Source organism: Apaloderma vittatum, unplaced genomic scaffold (genome assembly GCF_000703405.1).
Source record: "Apaloderma vittatum isolate BGI_N311 unplaced genomic scaffold, ASM70340v1 scaffold11525, whole genome shotgun sequence".
In the NCBI taxonomy this organism is placed as follows: domain Eukaryota; kingdom Metazoa; phylum Chordata; class Aves; order Trogoniformes; family Trogonidae; genus Apaloderma; species Apaloderma vittatum.
The window spans coordinates 73,457-93,242 of record NW_009718858.1 but is presented as its reverse complement, the minus strand read 5'-3'; the positions used below and the strand labels follow the sequence as shown (position 1 = coordinate 93,242).

Sequence of the window (19,786 nt, the reverse complement as noted above, 5' to 3'; positions counted from 1 at the left end):
AGAGGGAGGATGCCCTGCCTGAGCTCAGGAGGAATACTGCAACAAATTCAAAGGTACTCACCTGCCAAGGATATATATTGAATTCCAAAAACCAGAGGAGCTCAGGAAAATAACGTCACTGCTCCAATATCCTCCTGCACCTGCTGAGTATTTATATGGTTGTCAGCAGGATGCGACTAGACAGGATTGCTGGCTCTGGCTGTCCCTGACTGGTGTGAGAGAGGTCAGGAGAACATGTCTGGGCCCTCTCCCTCCAAAGGACCTTCTCTTTGGCATTTTGGAACCAAGCAGTTCTGCATCTGTCCAGTGAAACATCAGCTGGGAACAGTTGGCTTTAAGCTCTTGTCTCAGGTAGGAGTGAACTCCTTGGCAAAAAGAGAGATGTAACTCCAACCTCTTGGTCCAAGGGCATGGTGGTAAAATTTGGCCCGTTACTAGGAGGCTTGTTTGTGTTTCGCTCTTGGTGGTATCATATGGTTTTAAGCAGTTTCAGCCTAGTTCTTCCAAACCAGCTCACAGCGTTAGACAACAGCTTCACTGAAAATGTAGAGGGTCAAAACCAGGCTGATCAACTTGTACCTCTTTTGTGTCCTCATGATTAAATGTTGATTTGGTATTAAGCATTTCCAAATTATAAGATATTGCTCAAGTCACACCTCTGTATCTGTTTTCCAGTTTTCAAAATGAATTCTTTGTGAGGGTGCTGGTCCCAAACAAGGACTGTTTTGTCTTAGGACTTCTGTGAGTGTAACACAAAGACATAAGTAATTAAAGGATGTCAGCCAAGTCTAAGTCATGGAGCAAGAGAAAGACAGATAGATGAGCAATAAGAATATTGGATAGCAAGGTAAATTTCTGATGTCCTGTAGCTCTAGGGCACCTGATCCTCTGGTGAAGCCAGATTTTAGGAAGAGTTTGATAGCAGAAAGTGATAAACATTTATGGCTATTTTTAAATTACCTAATGGTAATGGAGTGCTGTAAGAAATGAAATGTTTTTATATATCTTTTTTCAAGTAAGCCAATTTGAGCAAACCTGATCTAGTGGAAGGTTTCCCTGCCCATGGTGGGAGGATTGGAACTAGATTATCTTTAAAGTCCCTTCCAACCCAAACCATTCTATGATTCTATTCTGTGCTTAATTGAAGATTGAATGGGCAGAGAAGTGTGAAATCATGGCTCTGTTGGAGGTGGGAGGTAACCTTTGAATAATGGCAAAGAGGCTCAGTAAAACGTGGATAGGCCAAACAGGACTTTGAAGAGAAAGAGTCTGTCTGATATACTGGTGAAGAAGACCTATGAGAGAGAAATAAAGTAATGAGGTCAGTACAGTTGACTAGGAGAATGGCTTTACAGCAGCAGTCTGTAAGGCATGATTGTCTTACGTTGAGGCCAAAAGGAAAGCTGTTGCTTGATGGCTGTGGGCCTGGATGCAAATTTGGCTGACTGAGTGGGTTGTTACTCTAAAGTGAGTAACATTTTAGAGCTGTAACTCAGGAGGCATGGAAAACGCAGGCACTGCCTGGCTCAGAAGACCTTGGAGGTAAACACTGACATTCAGATTCACTGGCCAGGAGATCTGCAGCATGTGGAGAAGGATGTCTGCAATCACCAAAAAAGGAGATAGTAAGGGGTTGTCTTAAGGAGAGGGAGATGCTCTCAAATGCACCATAGTAAAATCAGAACTGGCAGCTAGATACGCAAGCAGAGGTGTCAGATACTAGCAGAGAATTCATTTGAGAGAGGAGGAGCTTTACAGCAAAGAAGCAGAAGCACAAGCTACTGTTGCAGAAGCAATGGCTGAATCTGTGTGTACAAGTGCAGTCACCCAGGAGACTCTGTTTACAACTGGACAGTACCCACCAAAAACCAGAGACAAGGCAAGCTGAGGCAGTTTCTCCAGGAGACTGACTGAAGAGACAGCCTGTGTTGAGGCTGGCCATGGAGCTAAGAGAAGATGAGCTATCTCAGGGACATGTTGGCTTATTATCTAAGACAATGGGGTCCAGAAAGTCTGAGTACAAAAGAGTTAGCGGCTCTGGGCTTTGCCAACAAGCCTATTTGGTCTGTGGTGAGCGCAGGATGGGTGGAACTTGGGAGGGTTAGGAGCTTCAGAGATGATCTAAAATGAAGAAGAAAGGCAGGCACTCATGACAGTGCCTGACTTGTGTTCAGTGAAAAAGATGTTGTGAGATGGTGCAATTTTGGAAGAGACAACATTCCGAGATGGGACTCCAACACTTGGAGTGCATGTACATATTGAAGGGAAAACAAAGAATGAAAGCTTAGCAAGAAGATCTAGTGGGGATGAGGATGGTTATAAAGAAGATGGAAAGAAAAGAGAAAAAGAAAGTCTGTGGAGGAGCAAAACAAAACTGGAGATTTGAGAAAAGAAAACAAGGATGGCTTCTGTGAGGAAATCCACAAGATAGCATGCACCAAAGGAAGTCAGAATAGGAAGAGGAGAGGACTTGGGGAGTGAGTCAAAGGTGATGAAGAGGCAGCCAGGATTATGTGTATGAGTCAGTTAAGCCTGAAAGTAGGTTTTTATGTAGGAAGAGGAGAAGCAGGAGAGAACATTCCATGGAGCCAGTAAGCTCACTCCTGGCAAAGCAGATTTTGCAGCCACAGCAAGAATGGGGAAGGAGCAAATACCGGTTTGCACGGGCAAAGAAATGGATCTGACATCACAGGAGGAACAAGGAGACTGAGAATGGAGGAGGCTGAACAAACTAACAGGACTGGCCAGTGGCAACAGGGCTAACTTTTATCATAAGAAATCCATGTCAGTGCCAGAAGCAACAAATTGCTCCCTTTGAAACCGAGATGGGAATCAGCTACAGTGCCTTGCTTGCAAGGTCCCTTACAGAGGTTGAAGCAGTGGTTGCATATGGAGAGGTGACAACACTTGTCACCCCACCCTCTCTGGAGAAAGCAGGGAGAGCAAGTTCCAGGCTTTTCATTTCAGTTTCCCTACGTGTCCACATTCGCCTCTTTGCAGCAACAGCAAATCTTGTCCATTTTTGTTCCCTCTTCCCAACAGTCCAGTAGGGACTTTGGAGTATTAGTCTTCTTTTGTAGAAATGGGAATATCTTAAACATTTGGGACAGGGAAAAGGAGGGGAAGCTCTGGGTGCTAGGGGAAAGCAAGGCTGAGCATGGGCAGGGAGAAGAGGAAGATGGGGAGAGATTTTCAAAATTCAGATTTGCTTTCTAAATTTAAAGCTGACAGGCCTTATCTGTGTCTTAGGAAGCAGGAAGAGTGTGAAGGGTAAGCAGAATGCAGTAGAGCTGCTGTGAGGAGAGCTGATGCTGTGGTGCAGAGGAGGGAGCTGAGCTAATGACAGAGGGTAAAAAATGTCCTCGAGTGATGCTTATACAACTGTTCATCTCTGCTGCTCTCCGTCCTACAGAGAGAGAGATTATAACAGTTGAACCACACCACTCAGTGGGATCTGGCAGGAGAGAGGGACAACTGAGGAATGCTTAATGGTGTATCCAAGCCCATCCCAATGGATGTGGTCTTCTCCTCTGCACAGAAGAGGCAAAAAGGCAAAAGTGAATGAGGGCACGTTTAGCATTTGCAGAACACAAACAGAATTCCCTGAGGTGGAAGTGTGAAATGCCCCAGGTGGCCTTTGGGAATAAAGAGCAGTGTTTTGTGTGGACCTTGGGAGAGGAAGAGGATTTGGCTCCGGTGGGAAAACGGGACAGCTGCAGCTTTAAGAACAAATAGCTTTGTGTGCAACTCTCCTTGCTCGCATCTGCGTTTTGGTTTATAATTTGAACATTTCACAAGAGTGCTTTCAGATGGTCCTGTGAATGTTTCATGAGCCGTTAAGAAGTGGAGTGTGTATAAATGAAAGCGTGCAGCCGTCACTGAGTGGGGGAGGGCACGGGTACCTATTTTGGGCTGACAGAATGATGTTCAACAAACGTCTTGTGTTCAGGAGGCCAGCAGCTGCTTGTCACTGGTGCTTAACTGCTTACCTACCACATTTCTCCTAGGAGCATCACTCCCATGTTTAATGCAGTTTTGTTCTTGTTTCTGCCACTGACTGTGTGCAGATGTGCGCAAAAGTAGCACACAAGCAGATGTGGAAAGGCTTGGTCTGAGGATGAGAGCCTCTGCATTGCGGGTACCTGTATCTGAACCTGTCTCCCGGTGGTCACTAGAAAAGAGCAGCTCCTTTAGATCATAACCCCATAACCCATCTGACTTATTTTACACATATCTTTAAAAGGGTGTGAGTTACGGCCTGCTGGGATTGCTTTCCCCTCGTGTACTAGGAGGGGAGCCTGCAGTGACTTGCTCTGATTTGGATATAGGTGTCTGAATTTGGTTGGCATTCATTAGCTGACACCTTTCAACAGTTTCCAAACATTTGTACTCTCTCACAAGTGACTTGCCAGACAACTCATACACTCTGTGGTCAGGGACATATATGTCACACACTGCTACCTGCACACTGCAAGGAGGTAGTAGTGCTGTTCCCTAGGTGGGTTCTGTAGTGTAAAACCTAATGACTTTGCTACAGGATTAATGGAGTGAAGTGTAGCAAAACAGCTGTAAGGATTGGAGGAGGACTTATATCATCTGGATGCAGCATGCAGAAATTACTTCACTAACAGATTTTCGTTACTTACTCCAGTCTGACTTGCCTTTTCCTGTTCCTACCTCTGGTCCTTTAGCATTCTGTCTTCTTTTGTCAAATTCTGTCACCTCCTTAGGCAGGAGAGTCTTCCCTGAACCTGCTGCCACCAGGCAAAATGCTTTTTGTCTCTTCACCACCTCCTTAAGTGGCAGCAGAAAATACATTTTTCTCCCTTAACTTCTTTCCCCTCTTTGCTGTGTTTCCATTTGCTGTAACCAAGGAGTGTGCCTTACAACATATTATAGGGCATGTTTGGGTGGAAGACATTCTGCCAAGCAAGATGAAGCTGCTGCTGAAGCTCCAAGAAAGATGCTGCTGGCAATCCCCAACCCTGACCCATTCCCTGTCTCATTTTGGAGGGGTGTTGAGCTGTAGCTGATAGTGAGAGGTGGAGGCCACATTTTGCAGGGATGTTGAACTGTAGCCGACAGCGAGAAGTGAGAGCCAAGCCTTGCAGTGTTTGCACACCATGTGGAGAGCAGCCATTCACAATGGAGTGTGCTTGGTCAGGCTTTGGTTTTGTTGGAAGGTAGTTGGAAGGTAGCCCTTAACAAAAGCACTTTTTCTCTTTTATATGAGGTGGTGTGCACAAGCACAATGCAAGGATTGTACTCCCTTGGAGGAATTTAAGGCACCATTTTTTTCCAGCCATCATGTACTCTTCTGTTTCTTGCCCCTTTTCTTGCCAATTTCAGGTACTACATGAGCCCCTGATTGACGAGGATCCTGTTTTCATTGCCACGTGCACAGAGAGGGAGCTGCGCAAGAGGAAAAAGAGGAAATTCAGTCTCTGGGTTCGCCAGTGCTCATCCACTGGTTTCATCTGTCAGGTGGGTTTTACCTCTTCAGCTGTCTTGATTCCGTTCCAGCAGACCCTTAAGTGTATTGCAGGACCAAAGGTAAGAGTTCCTTCTCTTCATTGCCTTCCTGGGGGGTACAGTCTGAATGCAGCAGGCCTCTGACTCCCACAGATACTTGACCCAACAGACGGTGATGACAAGTTCCTGATGCTCTGTTTGCTGTATGATTTAACTGAGGGTGCCTGTCTCTAATACCGTTCATCTGGCTGCCAGCCCTAATCTGATTCAATTGAAATGGAGTTAAAAGGTCTGTTTGTACATCCTAAGTTTATCCGAATGTCTAGGTACTGTGAGTTCTGTCATTTTTTTTTGAGTCAGCTTCTCTCTCTTAAGTGCAGTGCTACGTCTATGATAGCCAGTGGTGTCACTAGACTAAATTAATATGGTGTCAAAATGTCCATTTTTCTGTGAGAAACATATTAGCAGAGTTTCCTATTACATCTTTTTTCACACCTCTACTTCTCTACTAAAGAAATAAAATCTGATGTAGCTTAAAGGTGAGATAGATACAAGCTTGAGCATGAGATATGTTAAAGGGTTTGCTGTTAGCATTGTAAAGCATTGGGGACAACTTTTCAAATTCCCAGATTCCTCAATTGCTGATGTATTTTGAAAGCTCTTGAAAAATCTGGCTATTCATTTTGATACCTAGAGGTGAGAGGGCAGATGTTTTTTGCTATTTCTTCTTCCTGAGAGCTTGTGTGAAAACGTGATGTCCTGCATGTTCCAGAGCAGTCGTTCAGAGGTGCAGGTAGGATGTGCACACTGCCTGCTTAGGCTGAATGCGCGTCAAAACTGCAGAGCCTGTGGATTTGCTGCAGCTGAACGTTTGTTCACAGTAAAATTTGATCTGTGAATCACTACAACTGAGTAGCTATGCAAGAAAAGAGGCTTGCTGGGAAGAGAGGTTTCCATTTTCAGCAATGCTATTCACTCTAAGAAGAAAATTAGGATCATACATCTTCCATCCAGGTTTTAAAGCAGTTGTTTTGTCCAATACAAAATAGAGTCACCTTGTGAAGTGTCCTTGGAAGTTTCTGCTGTGAAGGCTTTTGGAAAGTCATCTGCAACACAGAGGCAGTGTTCTTAATCTCCAAGGTGAACTTCAGTAGTCCCACATGCAGCTTATTACTGAAGCGTAATGGGTACAGTGAGAACAAAATTTGCTGATCTCTCTTGCCATGCTCCCTCCAGCCAACTGCCACCAAACTAATAAGTCCTCAGGCATGCCAGAGGTTTCAGACTCTGAGCTATAATAACGTTGCATCTCCCATCCTGTCCACTGAGAGAGTAAATTAATGGAATGTCAAATTAAACAGAATAGATACTCAGCACCACCCTAATCCTCCTTCTCCCTTAATGAATTAGATGCTCATGCTTCACTTGCATCCAGATGATGTCTAGGATCATCTTACTAGCTGCCTTGTATTTTCATTCTGTGACTTGGCTGTAATTATCATCATGCTAAAGTGATTGGGAGACCTTAGGTAAAAAAGAATATACAGGAAAATGAATATTCATGCTAAAATATAAAAACCTAGTCTGGGGAGGATGGGGATCTTCAGCTATGGTGTGCTTGAAATGCTACATTCAGTTATGCGTCACATGCATCTTGCAGAATCCAAAGCACACACTCGGTGGTTGGTTGGTTTATTTACTGTATTAAAGCAGAGGGTTTTTTTCCTGTGCTTAATGTATGGAAACAGTTGATCTAAGAAGACAGTCCACTGTTTTCCCCCTTTATGTGCACACATTCCCCTCCATCTCTTGTGAAACTGCCATCATGAAGGAAAGACTTTTTGCTTGATATTTAAGGACTGAGCAGTCTATCACCTGTCTGCTGTCAGAAAAACCTTACGGCACCTACTTGGAAGTATATATAGATTCTCTTATACTGTCTGGATGAATTCTTTCCCTCATTGTTTCCACATGATGACATTGAGGTCATTTTATTCAGAATAAAATATGACTATAAGCACTTAATGAATCAGGCTAATTCAGTTTCAAAAGTCTGGATAATATATATCCATGAAAATGTGAGGCAAGCCAGGCAGAAGAGGGAAGCAAGCTATATAGGGCTGGCTCTTAGAAATGGAAGGAACCTCAAGAGGTCTGTGGTGCTTCTGGCCAAAAGCAAGGTCCTCTAAACCTGAATGATGAGCCTGACGTTAGAAAAATCTTCATTTGAGGACATCCCAGTTTTCCCAGGGATCTATTTTTCCTGTGCTGAAAAGGGTTGGTTGGTTTGTTTTCCTAGTCACATGCTGAGCTATTCCGTGAACAGCACCTGGCTGGCAGCTCACAGGGCAGTTTATGCTTGGAGTTTTAGCTGTTTGATCCCCCAGATTCCTTGTTCGGCCTATTCCCATGAACAAATCTTGGAATCACATTCTAGGATGTGAGCAAATACTCCTGCTTTTTTAAGCAAATGATGTTTGGTTAAAAATCCAGCCCAGTAGACCATTCATGGAGCAGAGGTGGCATAAACAGAAAATACTGCTTGTGAATATAAGAAGGTGATAGGCTTATATATGCATAACATAAATGATGTATATATATTAGACTACATTTCTGTCTTCAGTAATGCAGATAACCTGAGTCTGCCCTGACAGTTAAGTCTCTGTTTTAAGATGGATGCATAATTTCAGATCATCTCTCTGCTTCAGAATTTCTCAAGCAAAGCATCTTGTTGCAGGGAATTAGCTGTGTTGCTGAGTCTCTTTTCACAGTCAGCTGGCCAAGTGGGAGCATGCAGGAAGGACACATCATTCAAACAAAGTAAATATACATCTACAGCAGCTAAGAACATGAACAAAACCATTCAGAGGGTTAGAAGAGTTCCAGGAGAGCTGGCTCTGGCAAAGTAGGCAGCAAAACTGCCCTGATACCATTGCCTTTTTCACCCATCCTTGATGTTGGACATGAAGGTGGCAGCAGCTACTGCTGCAGGAGAATGCTTGGGCCTTCTTGCTTCTTTCCTTCTAATTCAGTGAGAACAGAAAACTCAGCTTGTGGGACCTCCATCTTCTCTTCGCTTTCCTCATTTCCCTGCAATATATTTTCCTACATATTTGTTACCAGTAAGACATTTTTCAAACCAACGTTTTAATATCTTGATTGCAGTTTAAATTATCACAGTAGCTTAGAAGTGTTTCTTTCATGGAGTATTTGATGAGTAAGTCATTCTATTTAAATCAAAACTCAAGTTGTGTCAGTTTTAATTTTTTTTTCTCTCAAAAAGCCTGGAACACTTACTTGTAAAAGATGTTCATAAAAATGATCAGTGGGATTATTTTCCATTTTAGTTATAGCAATAGAGCTCATAAAAAAACTGCTGAGAGTGCCCCAATATCTGATCAAGGCTAGTTATTTTGTCCTGGTTGGACACATCATGCTCTCTCTTTCCTTTTCTCATGTAGCTCATAAGGAATGAACATGGTCATGAGTTGCTGTTACTAAGTGATGCCTAGTCCTTGCATAGCTCCTCCTGCCCAAGAAAGTTTTCCGATCATTTTGCAGAAAGAGAAGGAAGCAGAGGAAGCTGGTGCCATGCACTGAACCACACGGGGAGTCAAGCAGGATGAACTCTTCCCATAGTGCCTTGTCCTGAACAACAGGCCCATGGCACAAGCATAACCCTAAAGACAGTCCCTGATCCAGAGAGCCATTGATCAGCAAAATGGAAGGCAGTGTGTAAATGGTGGAGAGCACTCCAAAGGGATGGTCAGGCAATATTAATCACTGTGATAGGAGGTAATAGAATTAGCTCATCAACCTAATTATTCGCTAAAAAAACCTGTGATATCATGGTGGAGAAGAGATGACTTTATGGATGTGTGATCCTTTTTTTTTCCTTGTGATGAAAAATATTCTCTGAGGCTGTTCCAGACACACTTCCCTTTCCACCCCCGCCTCCTCACCCCCAACTCTGTGGGCTCTGCACTTGCTGTTACTCTCTGGTGGAAAGTTCTTGCAATAATGTATTTCATTTTCACCAATATCGCTGTGAAGCGTGTTGCTCTGATTTATGAAGTCCTTTAGATTCTTGTGCTGGGACTGAATTTGAGTTTCCAACTTCCACTGCTTACCCTAAAGAAGTGATGGGTCAGATTAAGGAAAAGGACCTTGACTCTGCAGCCTGAGTCTTCCCATGTAACGATCAGCAACTTGCACTATAGCGGTACTGAGAGAGTGCAGCCTGGATCAGGGTGCCCTCTGCATGAGAGGGTAAGAAATGTCTCTCTCCCTGAAGGGCAGGAGTCTTAGCGAAGGCAGATGTCTGAGATAACTCCACAGGTCAGCTGAGATGCAGTGAAGGAGCTCAGATGAGTGGAGTTGCTCAGCAAAAAAAACCTCAGACATTGTAAGCATCATGCTTTTATAATAAATGCTGTAGTTCATTCCTGATTTCAAACAGGGTAGTAGAGTCAGCTCAAATACCTCATAACCCTGTTAATTTTATAGAGTAAGGACTTCTAGAGTTTAGGGAAATTAAGCTGGTGCCCCAAAGAATTCATAATTACACAACACAGATGTAAGTGCATTCAGCCACTGGGGAAGGGAGAGGTAAGTAAACCTGGGGTGAATTTTATTTTCAAGGTCAGAGTTGTGGGAGAGTTAGCCATCTGTGCATGTATTTAATAGGGCTGCTCATAAATGTTGGTGTTTCAGCCTGTTTAAGCTCTGTTTAGAGCTTAGTCTGAGCCCTTGGGTTTCTTTAAACAGTAGCCTAGTAGTTTCTCTGTTGCTGGAACAGTTGCATCTAGAACGCAGGGATGTAACGGCAGCTTTGGGGAGGTTCTCGAGGTCAGGCTTTGACTAGGAAGGGATCCCAGGGAGTCTGATTGCCTTTATCAGTCACTAGTAGCTGGAAAATCCTGCCTGCTTTCTTCCTCTGACTTCCACCGTGGTCTGTTTTTTTGATGCATGCAGTTCTGTATTGTCAACATCTGAGAATCTCAGATCTCAATTAAAAGTCAATTATCCTCTTGCTCACTGGTATTATGTGGGGAGGTAGTTTTGCAGATGTGTCATGGGCCAGCACCATTCATTTCTGTGGAGTTTACAATCTTGCCATGGTTCTAGATGAATGGCAAAACTAAACATTTATGACCTAATGCAGAGATCATTCCCAGAGTTTACCAGCAGTCCTAATGTCTGTTTTCAGGTGCGAATTAAGGTTATTTTTTAGTTTTCAGCTGTGGCACTTGGAGTTTCTGATGATAAAACTACTTCTGTAGTTGTCTCCTTTCTGCAGCTGTTCTCGCTCTGTGCCACTCTGCCTGAGGAAGGAAGCTGAAAGCACCAGAGCCTCTCCTCTCTTCCTCGCTTAATTTAGCCATAGGAATGCCCCTCATGGATCCCATCCCTTTGTGCTGGTTGCTGTGGGCAGAGCAAAACCGCAGTCCTTGACCTAGAAAGTTTAGCATCTAAATGCTGAAGACATAAGCCTCCCACAGGGAGTTGCTTCAGTTCAGGTACCTTTAGGCTGCCCGGAGACTTTGCAGGCAGGGCGTGCACAGCAGCCTTCACTGGCTCACGCGCCCAGCAGAGAGCAGGGACCAGCATGCTGCCAGGCACCAGTACACTCCCAGTTCCTGGTTAGCATGCACAGGCCAATAGCCTTAGTGCTCCTTGGAAATCAGCTGGGTTCTTGATGTTACTGAATTGTCATCTTCTGTTTTTGTCTTAAGATTGTGTGCCCTTTCTATATAAGTATTTCCCTCTGTGAGCGTGTTATCCCCTCAACAATTACACAACTTCTGATAGTTTTTACTTCTCCTGTATCACTTATATACCTTCTCACATACATATCCTCACTTAAACACCTTCTGACATCTCAACAGTAGTTTTCTTAGCAAAAAACAAGCCAATATCATGCAACTGTGTGGCTGCAGAGTGAGGCCTCAACCCTGAACCTGTGCTGGGCTGCCAGTTACACAGAGAGTGCCCAATGAAGCAGCATTAAGAAGCGGCAGCACCAGTGCATTGATTAAAAATTACATTGTGGGGGTTGCATGCTTTCTAAGAAAGGCATTAAAGAACAAAAGGAAGGAACTTTGTAGAGGTTAACTGTGATTTCCAGCCACGCAAGCAAAGAGCAGCATGGAAAGAAACCAATGTGGCCTTGTTTGGCATTACTGGTTAGATGCCTGGCTTCACAGGGCAAATGCAGGCAGGAATCAGTATAATGAAAAAGTATGGGAAAGTTCTGTAGGGAGAGCTAAACCACAAAGGCCTGTCTCCATTTTGCAGCCCCGCTTACATTTGATGTTCCAAAGAGGAGGGAACTGGCAGAAGGCTGGCGTGATCAAAGCAAAGAGTTACGCAAGTGGTCTCTGGGACAGAGCACTGTCTGGATGTCAAGAAACATTTAACCAAGGCCAAAGGAAAGAAGGATGATTGCAGTAATTGAAAGGAGAGCCAGGCTGTTCGTAGATATTTGGAAGAATAGGAAATGCTTTATCATGGTGATGTTACAGATAATGAATCTGCCTGATGTAGATACAGATGGCCTCGGAGAATCTACTGAGAAGAATCTGCATTTGGTGATCTGCAGGTTATTGGTCTTCTATACAGATAAGATGTCGTAGTGTCCTCAGTTATAAAGAAACCACATGGATTAGGGATACCACAGGAATAAAACCAAAGAGCTTTAATTTAAGCCATATTGGGCTTGCATTGTCGACTGTACCAGCATCTTTCTCCCAGTCTCACAAAGATCTTGTTGAAAACTTTGAAGAACGTATGCACACAAAACAGGGATATGCCAGTCCTTAGCACAAAGAACTTAGCTGGATCTGTGTGTTAATGCAGATTGAAATAAATAATTCCAAATATGAGGGAGAAGGAGACGAAGGAAAGAGTTTTGTAGGAAACCCCTGGGAACAGATTGGGAAAGCTGCGTGTCCCTTGCATGCTATTTTCAAAATAGTCTTTAGAGGAGTAGGAAGAGAATGAAGAGCAGCTCAGACAAATTAAAAGAGCCGGTCTTGATAGGAGCACCATCAGTGGTGCCAACAGCTGCTGAGGCAGAACTAGACCTAAGAGCTGAGATACTGTCCTGGCCATGCTCCCTCCCAGCTTCTTGTGCACCTGCTCATTGGCAGAGTATGGGAAACTGAAAAATCCTTAACTTAGAATAAGCTCTACTTAGCAACAACTAAAACATCAGTGTGTCATCGACATCATTCTCACACGAAATCCAAAACACAGCTCTGAAGCAGCTAATAGGAAGAAAATTAACTCTATCCTAGCTGAAACCAGGACAGCTGGCTGAGAAGAGGGCATTAAAGAAGGGGCTGCTGAAGGTCTGGGATAGGTCTAGAGGGAAGGGTGTCCCAACAGCAATGGTAACAGCAGCGGCTAGAGATGGGATTTAGGATGGGGGGGCGAAGACAAGAGTCGGGCAAGATCCAGAGAGTCGTGCTAGGAATGAGCAGTTAAGTACTTGGCTGTGAAGTCTGTAGAAAAATGAAGTTATTTTTTCGATACCTGTTCGGGATCCAAAAAGTATGGTAGTACTGTTCTTTGTTGTTTTGTTTTATAACTGTGTCACCTAAAAACTTGGCTTCTGTGTTGTGATCATTTAGAATCTACCCTTTGTGAGGTATTTTGCACAATGTAGCCTTCAAAATCTTCTTCCTGTTTATTACTACCCCCGCCTTTTTTTTTTTCTTCCAAATGTCATCTATTACATTTGAGAATTGTACTCTGGAGTGTTTCAATTATGTATGAATATGGAGTATTTGGGATGAGCTATTCACAAGTGCTTTCAATTTGCCATCCAAGCTTTGAATATGAGCAAAATCACCAATATTTTAGTTTCTAGGGCATTCTTAAATGTGTAGTTGAGATGCAGCTTTTGTTCTGAAGTGGTTGGGGTTTTTTACCTTGTTTGTAGCAAGACCTTACGAACCTTCCACATTAATTTTCCATAAAGTAAATTTCTAGCACAGAGCAAGAAAATGCCTGTTGGCTTGTGGTACAGGTGTTTACTCTGAGACCTTCCTTCCTCTAGTTAGAATCTTTCCAGCAGTCTGCCTCTGTAGCCAAGCATACCTGATTTTGAGTTTCTGAGTAACGGATTATTGCCTTGCCTCTCATCTGTCAACATGTGAAGTCTCCTGCTTAGAAATGTGATGTCTTTTTGATTGCCTCTGTGTAGGCAAATGGTCTTTCCAGAACAGTTTGCACTCTTTCTCTTGATCTGGAAGAGCTCAGCACAGTCTTCGCCCATACCCTCTCGCTCTGGCATTCAGGTATTGATTGATGCCTATTTTTGCTTTTGTGATTGGAGGAGGCAGAAGCAGTTGTAGGTGGAAAGAAGAATGTGCCAGAGACTGTGAAGGTCTTTTCTCTGTGCCAGGCTTTTAAGGGCAAGAGACCATTAGAAGATTGGAGGCAGAAAAGAGGAGGATTTGAGAGGTGAGTTAAACAGTGTGAGAAGAGAGAGCTGATACTGTGCACACTGGAATAAAACATGTTGGATTAAAAGCATCTGGTGCAGTAGAGCTGCACTAGATAGAAAGACAGCAGAATTGAATATGTAGCTGTTCTGATGAGAAAGAGAGAATTGAGGGATGACTGGAGAAAGCTCCTTCTCTGTGTGAGCATTGCAGAATAAAGAAGTTGAGCCTGTAGTTGCCTCCTAAGACAAATGATGTTACATCAGTAGAAGTTACTCTATTTGTTGCTGTAGATCAAATGGATCAGTAGCCACTGGAAAAAATGTTTGAGAAGCATTGCTTTGACTGTCATCCACAGAAGCAGAAGATGTGGCTGCCAACATCTCCATCTGTTGTCCAGCAGCAGATGTCGAGCCTGTACTTCTGACAACGTTTTGCTGTTCGAGCACGTGGGAGGGGCACAAAGCTCTAATGCTGTCACAGGACAAGCCAGAAGCTCCGGTGAATGAGACATTTTTGGGGAGCAGCTTCTGACTGTGCCTGTGAAGGTCTTGCAGGCAATGTCTGGCATGTCTGCTTTTTCTGTGGACTGTTAACTGTTAAATACCACTCCTAATGCATCACAGAACAGGGAGGGAGAATGCTGTAGGCTTCAGTAGGCAGGATCTTAATGATTTGTGGTAAAATTAAATCAGCTGAATGAGAGGACAGGGAAAGGGAAAATAAAAGCCATATGGGATCCTAGTCACTTGCAAGGATATTTGAAGCTATGCCTTTACCAGTTATCTCTACCCAGCCGCTGTTTCACAGCAGCCTTAATGCCTCCCAACATTATGCTGCCATCACCCATCTTCCCAACAGAGCTGAGCATGATAAAGCTTTGAATCATGCTTTTCTAAAACAAGAAAAAATGTGCCAAGAACAAAGGCCGTGCTTGGATAGGCAAGAGAATGTGCAAGGAGAAGAAAGGGGAATATATTTAACATTGGAGGAGGAGGGAACGCTCAGTAGTGGGTATGGATGTTTTGGTGGAGGGCACTGGAGTGGTGAACAGAGCAAGGTGATTGTCACAAGGACTCTCGATAATAGAGGGGAGCACAGAGGGAGGGTGCCAAGTGCACAGGCAACTCTTAACAAAGCCTATGGAGCATGTAGCATCCTAGTAAGAAAATAGTGATATCTCAATGGCCAGTTGCATGGTGTGCATGAACTTCAAAGTAGCTACCAGCAGACCCAAACCATAATGAGGGACCACCTGGCTCACCAGGGGACCATCTCATCTCTTGGGGGATACTCAGGGAACACAAAGCAAGCATGGAGCAGGAGAGACTCTTGGTTGGCCAAGGCTTACTGCAGTAGGGGAGGGAAGGTGTAGGACACATTCCTAGATGTAGAGGTTCTTGCTTTGTTTTCAGCTCAACTTCTAATCCAAGGTCAAAGCTAATTTGTCTGCGTCTTTTGTCTTGACTGCCTTGTCTGCAGATTTCAAAGGCTTGATGTGTGGTCTCTGTGCTGACATTCCAGTAACCCAATCTTAATTTCGATGTCAATAATCATGAAATACCTTTGCTGTAAATTTGAAACAATCTGCCTTTTGTATGCATTCCACTGTTAAGCTGCTCTCTGGAGCCCTTATTAATAACCTAAATGGCTTATCATCATTAGCTAGTCGTCAGCCTTAGCACTGGGGAAAGCAAAAATTTGATGGCTTTCAGAAGTGAGTGGAGCATGATCAAGCCTTTGTCCTCATTTAGAAACTGTTTCTATTAAAAAAGAAGGGGTTTGTTAAAAAGGGTTTTGTTTTTTGTTTTGTTTTGGGGTTTTTTTAAGATAAATAATGTATACATAAGACTTCCTTTTAATATACGCTGTACTTCTTTTTTGGAATTAGTGTGCATTGATCCTTGCCAACTTTGTTATTTAGCAAGTCAGTTAGTTCAAAATACAAATTGTGTCTCATTTCTCAGCTATTTCATACATAACACACTTCTCTGGGGTCTGTTCCACAATGCATTAACTTCTAGGCAATATTACATTAATATATCTAGAATACTAGTGCTGGAAGATGCACCATCTAAAATAGGGAGAAGTGGTTGAATTTTGTTTATTTCTAAGATCATTGAGATATAAATTACTGAGAGCATTACTGCAGACATTCTCTGAGCGTCATAATGAACCTTCCTTTATGAGGGAATGTGTTCATAAGAGAAACAGATGCATGTACAGGAAAGCAATGCTGTGTGGTCTGGGTGGTTGCCATCTCAAGCAACTTTAACAAAAGATCCTCTGTTTGCTGGATCACTCTAACAAACAACGCAAAATTCCTTTTCCCTGCCCCTGAGTATTGAGCAAATTTCAGCTTTTTCTCTGATGGGTAAAATTTTCTGAAATTTTTTAAAGATTTGAATATTTCAGAGCCAAAGTCATGAAGGCAGGCCTGAGCAAATTTTTCATAAAACTTGCATTTTTGTGTGTTTTTAGATCTTTACAAGTTCCATGGTGTTACAGCACTGTTGGAGTGACTGAGCACAGTGTCTGCCTCTTCTGATCTCTCTTTCCAGCAGGTTATTTCTGCTGACTTCTAGAGCAAGATGAAGGTCAGCTGGCTACTTGATTTTAAGAGGTGTTCAACTTTGGTGAAAGTTATACTTGTAAAATACTGTCAGTAAAATAAAATCGAAGACCTGTATACAAGAGTTATGTGTTTCCTCCCTCTGCATGACGATGCAGAAGACTCATCTTCTAGAGGGATCACCCATAGCGATGAAGCAGTAGCTTTCCTTCAGTCCTCTTTCACATGGTTGGCCTGTGCTCGGCTAGTTACAGTCACATTACAAAGGGATGAATGTTCCCGCACTCTAATACAAACATCTAGGCCCACCTACGGATGATGGTGATGAAGCTCTCTTGAAATGCAAAGCAATGTGGACTGCACAGTAGCAGGATACTAAAGCTACCGCAGCCAGCTCTGGGCAAGCCAGGCATTTCCCCTTAACGGCAGCAGATTGGGCCATGCCCTGCTGCTCCCTGGTTCGGTCTGGTTTGGTGGGTTGTCTCTAGGTAAAGGATCTAAGAATTAGTGCTGTGCCTGGGGCGTTTGGTGAGGATGTGGTGGCTGATTGGGTTTGTACGTTGCTAGCTCCTCTCTTTTATGGGTGTGCACACGCGCTTGCGTTGGTTGCTGCCAACAGAAATAAATCTTGATGTTATGGCAGTGAAGCTCAAGGGCCATTTCCATCTGGTCATCTTGTAGGGGCCTTTTTTGAAACTGAAGTTCCCATGCTCACCTTTTGCTGGCACCGTTGAACCCTATTCAGATTCACTGTAACACAATCTTGGTTACGACTGGAGTCTTTTTCTGCCGAGTAAACACTCTTCAAACTGCACAACAGTGACAAGAACCTCAGGAGGCCCTTAGGCTGAGGCAAAGGATGCTGTATTTATTGGTAGCTGTGCCGGCTAACCTGAGGTGGTTTTAAAGCAACAGGCCTTTGAACGGGACTTTAGATTAATTAGCAGTTTATGAAAAGTATCTGCTGCCTTGATTCTCAGCTTGGTTCTGGTTGAGCCGAGCAGGTATGTCAGCAATTGCATCTGCTCCCTCTGGATACCTTATAACCATTTGACTTTTCTTACTGTTTCTCGTTTAAGATTTATGTCCATCTCAAAGAAGGGAGTGGTACTGATGGGCTGGATGCTTTGAAGAACAAACCGCAGCTTCACAGCATGGTGGCCAAAAACCTTTGTCAGAATGCCTCTGGGAAGAACTACATCATCTTCACTGGCCCAAGCATTACCAGCCTGAATCTCTTTGAAGAATTTGAGAAGCAAGGTGTGTATTGGGTGGCTCACTGGGTTTTAATGATGACAGAGCTAAGGACCTCCTGCCAATGAATTAAAAAAGCTCCCAAAAGGCTTCACTGATTTTTCAGTTCCTTGTATGGATAAGTTGGTCACCTCTAAGAAAAGTTCTCATTCATGGAAAGGTACTATACGAGGACTTCCTAATTTTCATTCAAATCTTCCTCTTTAAATCTTCTTAAAGTGAGGATGTAAAAGCATTTTAGGTAAGTTTATTTAAAGCCTTTGCTTTTGTTCTTTGCCTTAGAAGTGTGAGGTCTAATCTCCCATATGGCCCAGGGGACTTGGCAAGGGATTTTCTAGCTGCTTGTGATTTTTCTGTTCTCGTTGTGAAAGGCTCGGGATGAGATGAACCCTTAAAGGTGTGTGTTAGAAACCCATGCTGGTTTAATATCTCTTAAAGATGTAACTTCTCTAGATTACATTCTATGTCATTGCAAAAGCCCTAGCAAAGTTTGCTTTTTCTTTTTTTTTTTTTTCCTGGTATCAACATGCCTCGGTAGGACAGTTTTTAATTTTGAAAGCACAATAAATTCTGCATTAGCAAAAGCATGCTTGCCAGCAGAATATCTGTTGAGAGGGCTCTCCCAGCCAGTTTCTTGCTACTGCAGAGAGTAATCCCAGGTCATCATCTCTGTCAAATGCCCCCCCACCTTGGGCATGGAAAGGCCTTGTGTTACTTTGCTTTCAGAAATGCTGAGGACTTGTGACTCCCCTTAAATTACAGCACTCTTGGCAGTCAGTTAGAAGTCATCCCAGTGCAGCTCTTGGCTCGTTTTTCAGCCAGCATGGCCTTTCGGAGTCGGTGTGCTGTGTAGAATAGATCCTTCATAGCAGAAAGACTGGAGGCTGCCAGAGTGCATCAGGTGCAAGGAAGTTAAGGGGCCTTTTCCCTTTTCACCGCACCCACTGACAACCGAGTCTTGCTTTTGGCATGTTTTTTTTTGACATCGCAGAAAATTACATTCACTTAGAGCATTATATTAATGAAGTGTGGCCCAAAAGCATGGGGAAAGGCTGGGAATTGAGACAACAGCTTGATTCTCAGTAAAAATGAGAACGCCAGTGGGCTGCACCAGTGCTCTAGCTGAGCACTTCAGACTGCGCTGGCACCGAGGGCTGTCTCTGTTGACCTCTGTGCAGAATGTAACTTTGACATTATTTTAAGTAAGCTGGAAGCTCACAGAGTACAGTGGAATACCACCATATCTTTGCAAAAGAATCATGATTGCCCAAATGCTACAAAGAGCCAAATGGGAAGGAAGTCAAGCATATTTATAATGCACTGGAGCTTTTCCGATGAGCAGAGACTGTTCTTTAGTAAATAACTGTTTTCACATTACATCTGTAGGACTACCAAAGCAATGATGCAAAACATGGGTTCAAAAAAAATCTAGAGGATAACCCATGTACTCCTAGTACCTGAGATGTATCAGTTTTAAATGTAAAGACAGTCAAAAATTTGACTGCTGAGTTGCACCTTTTATCCTCAGCTAGGAAAAGGATAAAGACAATACAGCATCACTCATTTGGTCCGTAACTCTGGTAAAAAACATGCATGGCTACTACACCAGCTGACTGTTTATTACTTTACAGATAATTCAGATTGTTCACAGGGGTGAATTATTCATGGTCTTTACACTGAACAGATCATTCAAATTAACAGTTACTAGCAGCTAGTAAATTCATGTAATGTCTTTTTGAAGCATGTAATTTTGACTTACTATCTGAACAAGGTTGGTAATGGTATACTGATATTTCGGTTTGGTTCATGGTTTGTTATATGAATTTTTATTATATTTGACAGCTGCTTCCAAAATTACGTTTCAGATGGGGTGAAGCTATAGGGGTAGGCAGGGTGTGGACGGTAAGATAGCAGGTTTACTGGCTTTGGAAAATAGTGTGTCACTCCCATATAAAGATGATCATGAAGAGAATGCAAAAGTGTTTCTGTTTAATAAGGCCATGAGATTGCGTTTGCCATGAGTTACTGGGCGATAGCT

The 19,786-nt window shown here is 43.2% G+C and overlaps 1 protein-coding gene across 1 annotated transcript in view; it reads left to right on the top strand.

Annotated features, from left to right (window-relative positions):
- Positions 1-19,786, top strand: part of PGBD5 (piggyBac transposable element derived 5) — a 34,816-nt gene that overhangs the window by 3,197 nt on the left and 11,833 nt on the right. The window contains exons 2-3 of the mRNA XM_009870411.1: positions 5,350-5,484; positions 17,574-17,754. Coding sequence (XP_009868713.1) covers positions 5,350-5,484; positions 17,574-17,754 — 316 coding nt within the window. The remainder of the gene's footprint in view (positions 1-5,349; positions 5,485-17,573; positions 17,755-19,786) is intronic.